The 11,170-nt window shown below is 40.0% G+C and overlaps 1 protein-coding gene across 1 annotated transcript in view; it reads right to left on the bottom strand.

Annotated features, from left to right (window-relative positions):
* Window positions 1-7,358: 7,358 nt before the first annotated feature.
* Window positions 7,359-11,170, bottom strand: part of PLB1 (phospholipase B1) — a 107,003-nt gene continuing 103,191 nt past the window's right edge. The window contains exon 56 of the mRNA XM_025172206.2: window positions 7,359-10,159. Coding sequence (XP_025027974.2) covers window positions 9,938-10,159 — 222 coding nt within the window. The 3' untranslated portion in view covers window positions 7,359-9,937. The remainder of the gene's footprint in view (window positions 10,160-11,170) is intronic.

Genomic DNA, 11,170 nt, shown 5'->3' with positions numbered 1-11,170 from the left:
TCTGCTCAGTTTGCCAGGGCCAGACTTCACATGCTGGGAAGAAATCCCCTGTCTCACCAAGAGTCGAAGACACATCAGCTACCCTCACCTGGTTTGACCCATATGCTGAGACAGTTTACTGGGCGTGGCTGCTGTGCGTGTTACAGCTATTTGGAGCCACCAGTGAGAGCTGAGCACCAGTGGGGACCAAAGGTGAATGAGCAGCCCTAGAAAGGGCCTGGCAAGCCCCTTTACCAAAGGTGTTACCCCATCCCTGGACACCACATACACCATGCTAGTACATAAACAGCAATCGCAAGGAAAGGAGGCAGCTCTCTCAAACAATACTCCCTTTTCAAAGAATCTTGCCCTTTCCCCCCTCCCCACCCCAAGGTGAACAAAGCAAATCACTCTTAAAATAAACTCACAGGAACATTACAATAGGCAGCAGGGTACACTTGCAAGAGTAAGGGCTTCTTCTGCCGATTTAACATTGCCATTCTTCCTTGCTTTGTATGCAAGAAAGAAGGCAAAATGGTGAGAAGCCCCAGCAGAAAGGTCAATAACATTTGCAAAAGTGTTTTGGAGACCAAGTGACAAAGACTGGATAGAAAACCCAAAAGCAATTATATTGTTAATTGTTGACTGTAAACAAAGGCAGCCCGTGAAACGTGGCTCAGCTACACAGCCTAATTGGCAGCCTCACTCCTGGCATTATTTTTCCAAACGATGACTGCAGAGGGAAGGCATCAGACTCAAGGACCCCTGGCCGCCCACCAGCTGGGGCTGCCTGGGGGAAAAGCTGAATCTATTGCGGGGGAAACTGTCACCTCACCATCAACCGAATGCTGCATTCTATTTATTGCCTCATTTTTTAACATGCCATTTGGGGTGAGATATAAGTATTTATTAAATAACCAGGCTTTTGTGCTTTTTATGGTGTAAAATTTTATGGGCCAGATGGAAAGAGACTTCTTAATCAACTGCCAGAATAAAAATGATGATAATAATACAGGTAATGCAAACTTTCCTTGGAATTGTGCTTGGCTCCCATTGACTGCAAGGGTACATCCGTGTACTTTTCTTGGCTGCGGTACAGAAGTAGTCTATTTCTGCCTTCTTTCTGGATGTTTTTCAATGTCCCAGTCTCAGCTACAGCTCTGGAATTTCCTGCTGGCCTCCCATCCAGATAATACCCAAGTTCAACCCTGTTTAGTTTTTTGAGATCAATAAAAGCCCACTTGATACTGCCTCCTAGCAGTATTGCCAGAATGAGAGACTGCAAAGCCAAGGGTGCGTGTATGTGTGCGTGTGTGGTGGGACAAGAGAAAAATGCATTCAAGATTAGTGGGCATTTTGTTTGTTTGTTTAGTTTGTCTGGTGCTCATGTATGAGCTGATTTTATACATGCTCATAGGCAACATTGTACTTGCATTTGGCATGGAGCAGGCATATCTGTGTTGTAAATGGAGCTGGGCTATGGTGGAGGGATAGGTTCTATAGGCCAATAATCTGGAACAGATTAAGACCTCTTCCCGTGTTCACAATGCAGCTGTCTAGATGTTTGTCGCTCAGTAATTGATGCATGAAGATGGCTGGTCTGTTGTATTGCGAATCTATAGCATTGCTGCATTGGAATCTGTCTTTCATGGTAAGAGAAAGGACATCTGTAAATTTGTCTATGGTTTCAGAATATATAACTCAATCCTGTCTTTTGCCTCCTAAGACTAGAATCTAAAGTTATCCAATCATGAGTAAACAGAGTTGCAGGTTGGTTAAAAAAAAGTACTTTATTCAGTACATAATTAAGCTAGAGGCTAGGTTTCAAAATAGTTTTCCCAAATACTTTTTACAAAAGTAATTGTTCTTCCTACCCCCTAGTTATTGTCAACATGATTAACTATTTTTCACCCTGAGAATTATTTTCATTCTTCTTTTTAAATTGTTGGTAAATAAACACTCCAAGTTTGCTTTTTTTAGTTTTTTTTTATCCCATCTTTATTAATTTTATAAATAACTCAAGGTGGCAAATATATTAATACTCCTTCCTCCTCCTATTTTCCCCACAACAACATGAATTGGGCTGAGAGAGCGCGCGACTGGCTCAAAGTCACTCAGACGGCTTTCATACCTAAAGCAGGACTAGAACTCAGAGTCTCCTGCTTTTTAGCCTGGTGCTTCAACCACTAGACCAACTGGCTCTCTTAAGTTAAGTTAAATTTAAGTTCAATGTCTGAAGACTGTCATTTTCTTGGCAAAAATGTGGAAGAGATTTGTCATTGCCTTTTTCCAAAATGTTTTTTCAACTTCTCAGTCTAACCTACAACCTTGGGATTTCTGGTGGTTTCCCATCTTAGGTCCACCTGTGCATAATTTTTCTAGATCAGCCAAAATCAGCTAGATGCTGCCTCCTGGCTAGTTATAAACTGTAATTGGATGCTAATCTCCAATCAGCACAATGCATTTCTACAGCTGTACTTCTATAAATCCAAGCTTACAGAATACATTTATGTATTTATGTGTTCTTCCTCCTACAATCTGAGAGTAGCATGTGCTTTTGCAAGGCAAACTAAGCTGGGAATGAGTTGCTAAAGACAATTAGCTGCATTTATAGCCCAGTTGTGAACTGAGTATTACATACACAAACTGAACAGTCAAGCAGTTTGTTTTTTCAGTCCATGCCAGATTAAAAGCACCTCCAGAACTCTGTGATCTTACCATATCAATGATGTTTAAGATTTATTTGCATCAGCTGCAATGTATTCAAAACTGCAGTAAAACTATTTTCTTTGCAGGACTGCAGCTCTGTGGAGTTTCTGAGCAACCCATTTCTCTATTTGCAGCAGCTCTTACCTTACCACATCTCCTCTAGATACCCAACTATTACATTTCAAGGGAGAAGGTGGCCTGTTTTGCAGTCTCTGCTCCACTCCAGGATCTGCTCAGATTTTTTTTTCATACAACCAGACAAATGTACATAGCATGGAGTGAGAATGAGGATGGGAATACAAAAAAAAATTATTTCCCTTTTATGGGCGTGGGGCGGGGGGAGGAGGGCAGGGAGATAAATGTTCGTTTCTCCAGGACTTGTTCCTCATACTCTGTATTGCAATATGATGACAGTGGACATGATTGGGAATTGTAGTTAAATTGCTTTGAGAGACTGAATATGAGAAGAGGTGGTGGTGTGGAAGTAGTCTTTTATTCAGTTTGAGCATCTCACTAGCTTTTTATGCTAAAGGCTCTGTAATATCACAAAAGGGTGTCAGTCCTTACAGAAGAATTAACATCAGCATTAACTGTACATCAGTATATCTATATTGCCATTATTTCATGTTAATGCTTAGGGTTGAATTTAGGCATTTTGGGCACTATCTTCTGAGTGGAGGTATTCTTTGGTAGCTAATGGTGCCTTCCATCAACTTATGATGTGATTGTATATTTTAAAAAAGATATTTATGCCCTGATTATGTCTATACTTGAGCCAGGCTTGGGCAGAAGTCAGGCTTATGGGCTCTTGTTTGTTTTTAACTATTTTTACTTTATTTAGAATGACAAATTCCCCAAGTAGCAATTAGGCATGAAATAATAGTTTGGGGCAGGCTAAATATAATTGTTGGCTTGGCAACGATTGGTCAATCGCTTCATGACCAATAGATGACCAATAGAACCAATAGGGATGGCCTACGTACACAAATGCAAACCTACATCTAAATTATACAGATTAGTAACTCTAATAACCTGATTTAGAAGGGCAAAAATATGTATTGGACTATATTGATCTTCCTTCTCATTTGTAGCTTGTTTACCTGATCTGAGTTCGAAGACATTTCAGAATTTTGAGCTAGAGTGGAATGCTTCAGTTGTTTTTAGTCAAGGTCTCAGCATTTAATGCCAATTCTGTGTCAACTATTTGACATCAGGTTTTCCAGACTCATCTCAAATTTGGTTATTTTTATATCCTTAAACAGTTTGAGATAAAGTTCTTTGAAGAACTGCCTATCCCTGCCTGTCCAGTCTCTAAAATTGGTATCTCAGCCCCACCTCATAGGGAAATGCAGAACAATAAAAATTTACTCCTTTTTATTGTCCATAGTAATAGGGAAACATTCTGGGCAGTGAGCCTTTTAAAAAGGGATTAAAAACATCCCCGGGGGTGAGCGGGGGACAGGTTACTCTACATTCAGAACATATACAAGATATGAAGCCTTTCTATTAGTGCTCCACTGAGTCTCATAAACCCTGATCTGTATAAAAGAGATATTGCCTTTTCTCATTTTCTGGCACAGAAGAAGATATTTTCATGACTGGGAAAGAGGTGTTCTACTTTGTTAGACAAAGGGAGAGGGTGTTCAGTTCTTTTCTTTTTACAATGCTTATATGTTAACAATAGTATCACCCATAGGGTTTTTTTTACTGTAATATGCCATCAGCAGCATTTCCTGGAATCTGTTTGACCCTGCGTGGTCATGCAGGCATTCCAAAAACAAGTACCTAGGGAGGCTTATGTCATGAGAGTTTTTTGTCACTCTGAATGCTCAGGGTGTACTAAAAATAGCTTTTAAAAACCTGTATGCAACCCACTTGTCCTGCCGCCCCCACCACCCCAATTTCTGAACAGGGAATCCTACTGAGCATCTCTTGATGTTTGCTACAGCTAAGTGTTACTGAACTTTCACACAGTGAGTTGGTCTTTTCTCCAGTGTTAGTTCCTAAATCTAACCAGGCCCTGAGATTTTGTGTAGACCTAAGACATCTCAAAATAACCAAGTTTGTTACTCTGTACCATGAGCAGATTATTTGTTAGATTAATTGAGGCAAATTACTTACCTACTTTAGATTTAAGTAATGGACATTGGCAAACACCTCTTGAAGAAACTTTCAAAGAGAAAACAGTCTTTGCTATAGCCAAAGCATCATTTCAGTTTAGAAAAAATGCCTTTTGATTCTAACTGAGTACTTGTAACTTTCCAGAGACTTATCAACAAAATTCTCCCAGGCTGGGAAAAGCACTTTGAGATCTAGCTACTCAATATCATTATTTATAGAACTACCTGGAAAGAGCATGTGCAACAGTTATGGGATGTTCTTTACAGTCTTAAAGCAACAGGCTTAACCGTCAATCCAACTAAATATAACCTAGGATTTTCTGAACTGCATTACCTGGGTTATATTGTTGTTTAGCAAAAGGTTAGGCCAGAAGGAAAGAAAAGGGTTCAAGTTATCCAAAAGATGCAGCCTTTAACCACCAAGAAGGAAGTAAGATTGCTCCTGGGAACTGTAGGATAGTACAGACAATATATACCTCATTTTCCCACCAAAACAAAGCTCTCATAGATTTAAGTAGGAAGAGTAAACCTAATAAAGATCACTGGTCTCCCCCATGTGAAAAAGCTTTTCAAGACTAAAGACTGTTTTGTGTAGTTACCCTATGTTAAAAAGGCAGTATTTTAATCTTCCATTTGTTTACATGTTGATGCTTCTGATGGAGGGTTGGGAGTGGTGTTAATGCAAGAGTGTGAAGATGGGGAACATCTAATTCTTTATCTTCCCCCCCCCAAAAAAGTTCTTAGTTCTTACCCAGAGAAAGACTGTACAGCACCATGGAGAAAGAGGCCGATGCTCTAAAGTGGGCAGTGGAAAGTCTAAAGCATATGTGTCAAACTCAAGGCCCGTGGGCCACATCCGGCCCGGCGTGTAATTATATCCGGAACATGAGATCATTTTATATATTATTGTTATTAATGGCCCGGCGATATGAAGCACTGGTAACACAATAAACTACAGATCCCATAATGCAGCGCTTCAGCTGCCTTGCCAAACGCTTCCTGCGTTAATCAAGTCTAACTTATGATGCTGCAAGTTATTGCGAAGCTAGCCCTCACGATGCCAAAGAGAAAAGTTGATTCTGAAAACAGAGCCTTTAAAAACCGATGGGAGGCTGAGTATATGTTTACTGACATTGCCGGTAAACCCGTGTGTCTCATTTGTGGAGCTAATGTGGCTGTAATTAAAGAATTTAATCTAAGACGGCACTATGAGACAAAACATCAGGATAACCTGAAAGACCTGAATGCAGAGCAGAAGATACAGAAAGCAGAAGAGTTAAAGAAGAATCTGACACTTCAGCAGACGTTTTTTACCCGTGCAAAATCACAAAGTGAAGCTGCTGTGAAAGCAAGTTTTATCGTGGCAGAGGAGATCGCCAAATCAGCCAGGCCATTTACCGAGGGAGAATTTCTGAAGAGCTGCATGATCAAGGTGTTTGACGTCTTATGTCCAGACAAAAAGCAGATGCTGGCAAATGTAAGCCTGAGTAGAAATACAATTGCTGATCGAGTTTGTGAGATGGCCACTGATTTAAGAACACAGTTGAGTGAAAGAAGCAAAGACTTTATTGCATACTCTCTTGCTGTGGATGAAAGTAGTGACATGACTGATACTGCACAGCTGGCCATCTTCATCCATGGAGTGGACTCCAATTTGCGCGTTACAGAGGAAATAATGGACATTAAATCGATGCACGGGACGACGACTGGAAAAGACATTTTTTGAAAATGTATGTCAAAGTATAACCGACATGAAACTGCCCTGGGACAAACTTATTGCACTTACAACTGATGGAGCACCATCTATGTGTGGTGAAAAAAGTGGACTAGTGGGAAGGATGCGAGTAAAGATGCAGGAGGAGAACTGTACTGGTGAGTTAACGGCATATCACTGCATCATACACCAGGAAGCACTATGTGGCAAAGTCCTGAAGATGGCCAATGTAATGAGCCCTGTAACACAAACCGTCAACTTTATCCGAGCTAAAGGTTTAAATCACCGGCAATTTCAGTCCTTTATGCGGGAGATAGATTCAGAGTTTGCTGACATTCCTTATCATACAGAGGTGCGTTGGCTAAGTCGGGGAGAAATTCTCAACAGAGTTTTTGAGCTCAGCAACGAAATCTGTCAGTTCGTGGACAGTAAAGGAAAAGACTCCACTAATTTTAGGGATGAAAAGTGGAAATGTGAGTTGGCATTTCTGGTTGACATAACAGCTCATCTCAACGCCTTAAACCTCCAGCTCCAGGGATGTGACCGCATGATCGCTGACATGTATGACGCAGTGAAGGCATTTCAAGTGAAGCTGCTTTTATGGGAGACACAAATGCACCAGTGCAACTTGCCCCACTTTCCCTGTTGCCAAGTAATGTTGAACCAAGTCGGCACCACGGTGTTCCCAAATACACACTTTGCTGATAAACTGAGCGCACTGCGCACTGAGTTCGCACAGCGCTTTGGTGACTTTGAAGAACAAAAAAAGAATTTTGAGTTGCTTCGCAACCCATTTGCCGTCGATGTGGAAACCACACCTGTGCAGATTCAGATGGAGCTGATTGAGCTGCAGTGTAATGGTACACTGAAGGCAAAGTACGACACTGCATGGCCCGCACAGTTTATTCACTCCATTCCCGCAGAAATGCCCCAGCTCCGTCTACATGCGGCTCGAACCTTGTGCATGTTTGGTAGCACATACATATCTGTGTGAGAAGCTCTTCTCAGTGATGAAGACTAACAAAACAGCACACAGGAATCATCTCACTGATGAGCACCTGCAGTCCATCCTGAGAATCTCCACAACACAGAACCTCACACCAAATATAAACGAACTTGTTGCCAAAAAAGATGCCAGGCATCCAGCTCTGATAAAATGACATAAGAGCAAAGACAACTGAATAATTTGATTTGTTATTGCTGAAAAGCACAAATTTTATTTATATTTCCAGGTTTTGTTATGCAGCATGTTCATATTTTGAATTTGTATAATTTTAACAGGATATATTTTTATGGAGAGCAAAATCTTTTGGGATATTTAAAATTTAAGTTTATTTTTTATATAAAATGACATAAGAGTAAAGAAATTTGAATGTTTGTTCTTTTAACGTTTACTTTATTTCTAACTTGTATAATTTAGACAGGATATATTTTGGAGAGCAAAATATCATAAGTTATTTAAGGTTTCAGTTGATTTATTCCGGAATAATATTCCTCTCTGTTTTTATTCATATTTATGTTCAAAAAAGTTAAGTTTTAAAAGTTTAAAAGTTTTAAAAGTTTAGTTTTAGTGTGTTCAATAAATGTTTATCCTGTTCGGCCCGTGACCTAAAGTGTGTTTTGGATTTTGGCCCCCTGTGCAATTGAGTTTGACACCCCTGGTCTAAAGGCTTCTTTGTGGGGGATGAGTTCAGTGTGATCACAGATCATCAACCACTAGTTTGGTTAGCAAAAAATGAAATAGAAAGACTTACATGCTGGTATCTCACTCTCACCATACAGGTTTGTAACATCAGGCAGAAAAACAGCACCAAACTGCTGATTTTCTGTCCAGCTATGGGACTAACCCAGAGATTGTTATCTGTAACAAACATACCAATGAATCTGTGAAAGGCCTAGAAAAGAGCTTCTTCCCCAGCCCTTTCTTTAAAAAAAAATGGGGGGGGAGGGGTATAATGTGGCTTTCTGCCGCCTGTCTGTGCATGTATCTATGCGGTCATTCCAACAAACACTTGCAGCTAAAAGGAAAGCTGAGATGAGTTAGCTCAGTTTCTTATAGGAAAATGTTCCTCTGTTGGGCTGGCATCAGTGGTGGGATCTTAAGAACACGAGGGAAGACTCTGGGAAAAACAATTAGGTGGTGAACTTTGATGAAGGAAGTGTAATGGCTGGCACGATTGAAGATGGAGCTAAATAGTGTTGGGTGTTGAAAATTTATTGTTGTTTTCAGTAAAGGAGAATGTTGGTAAACCTAAATTCAGATTCAGTTCTGGAGAAGAGAGATTTTGGGTGAAATTCAGAAGAAGACTCATTATAGATAAAGAGGAGGATGCAGTATGGGACCCTGTCTGCCCTTCACAGATAATCCCTCAGGAGTTGAAGATCACAGAAGATGAGGTATTCTACCAGCCAAAGCCAAGGGAGAAACCCTGTGCCAGTCTAAGAGAGATGGCTGCCGGTATATATTTAGCCCTTTCCTTATCTCTAGCATACGATGTAAATACAGAATAAAGTAATTAGAAATAACCATGTGCATGAACACGTTAGAGCAAAATTAGCTTGCAAACATATAAGCAGGTAGGAAAACCTTAGGCTATGATATTCAACAGTTGAGGAAAAAAAGTTATCTCTTGATGGCGGTTTAGAAATGCAAGCAGCAGCATTATCAACAGGTGAAGGAAAGGAGGAAGCGGGCACTGGAATGCCATTATCCAATTGTAAATTTTGCATATACAGCTAAACTGGGGAAAACAAAATGAAGTGATGCTGCTAGCTTTGATGTATATTCTTAATAAATTGGGAGGGGGATCCAAAAGAGTTGCATGGTAGCATTTATTAAATCCTATGAACCCAAAGGAACACCCTGTCACAGTGGATGAATTAATAACTATGGAAACTTGGCATCTCCATTATCCCAACAAAAATATGGATGCTTCCAAATTGAGAGCTCCTGTGAACATTCCAAATCCATTGTGCATTTATTCCATGTTTACCTTCTGAGTTAAGAGAAAAGATGGAAAATGTGGGAGAGGATTACAACTGGAGAGATGACAAGAGGATCACAAACGGGAGATAATGTGATCACATTGACACATCATAAAATCTGGTGAATAGTGCAGAATAATTGGATGATTACAGTGTTATTAAAAGCGTCTCTACTTAAAATCAAAAAAGGAAATTACATAAATGTTTTTTGTTTTAATTTGCCAGGTAAGATCTCTTGATATTTCCCTTCTTTAATAACTGCTAAACATTAGCTATCATGAGGTCTAGCTATTCAAGATGGGATGAGGTCATTTCTTCCACTTTTAGATGGAAAACTTTAGTTAAAAATAGCATGTGCAAAGCTTCCATGTTGCTTTTTTTGTGTCACTAGAGGTAGCATATATTAAAACTCTTTGGTAGAGATGCACATTTAAAATGTTGTTGCCTTCTCTTCAGCTGCTTCATCTCTTGCCCTCGGGTGTTTGTTGACTTTCCGAGTCATTATACCCCAAACAGTCAGGGATCCTGCCAAAATTCCAATTGTGGCTGCTATAATCACAGCCCAGTAAGGCACGCTGTCTCTATTGTGCTTTGTGTCAAGCATTGAACTGTGCATTTGGCTGTTTCTTGATGTGAAAAGATACGGGTGTTCCTGCAGCAGAAAGAAAACATTTGCAGAACCTTTAGAGAATTATCTATTTTACTACTAATTGGTCTATTCTGATGGTACGAGAGGGAACATATTTTCTCTCAGCAGAGAACCAACAAAATGGGATTGGAATGTCTCCTACCCAGGTGAGACTATGCAAATCTAAGTAAGCATAACTAAATCTTTAAGAAGAAAAGGAAGACTTTAGGGCTAGAACCCGGTTAACATAACTTTCTTCAATCCCCATATTTTTGTCAGCGTAATGGAATACAGAATTGCTTAAATCCTTTCAGGGCCAAGAGGTCTATTCTTCATTCGGTCTTCAGCTGTCATCCTTCATTTTTTATTGAGGCAGAATCTCTCCTCCTTTTCTCCACCGGGCCCCACTGATACTCCACTTACCAGCAAATTCCAGACCTTTTTTCATTAATCCTGCCTACCCCTATGGCATCTTTCTTTTCCTAATGTTTTGTTTCTGAAAAGAAGATCCATCTGTGGCTCCATCAGAAGAGGGACAAGTATGAATTGCAGGGGTTTATGCTTGTCTTGATGCTATCTAGTTTTTTTAGGCAATCAGATCATTTATATGCTACATAAATCTCATGAGGGATTGGCACTGTTTAACAAAATTAAATTTTATTTTAACCCAAATGAAATACAGGTAAGGAGAGTTTCTATTACTGCTGCATGGGGATGGCCCAGTCTTTTCATTGCTGTCTTAAACCTGTTTACTGTCCCTATTCTCTCCCTGATCCTCTGTCCATGCCAAAGGGCTTCCCTTCTTGCCCAGGCTTCTTTTCCAGTTCTGTTGTACAGTATTACCCATTTCCTTAAAATCATTTCTGATATCTATTTTTGCAGTTTTCCTGTAGTCTATGAACTCAGTCTCTCTCTTCCTCTCTCATCAAGATGGATTTGCAACTTTAGGAAAAATTTATAGCGTGTAATTCTTCTGTATGGGATAGAAACATCCTAGAGACCAGGCATGGGGATATTAATTGGGTTAATAATTTG

Source organism: Python bivittatus, unplaced genomic scaffold, assembly GCF_059951505.1.
Source record: "Python bivittatus isolate LINGU-HERP-01145 unplaced genomic scaffold, Pbiv_v1 ctg000020_np1212, whole genome shotgun sequence".
NCBI classification, from domain to species: domain Eukaryota; kingdom Metazoa; phylum Chordata; class Lepidosauria; order Squamata; family Pythonidae; genus Python; species Python bivittatus.
This window is presented reverse-complemented; position numbering and strand designations above follow the sequence as displayed.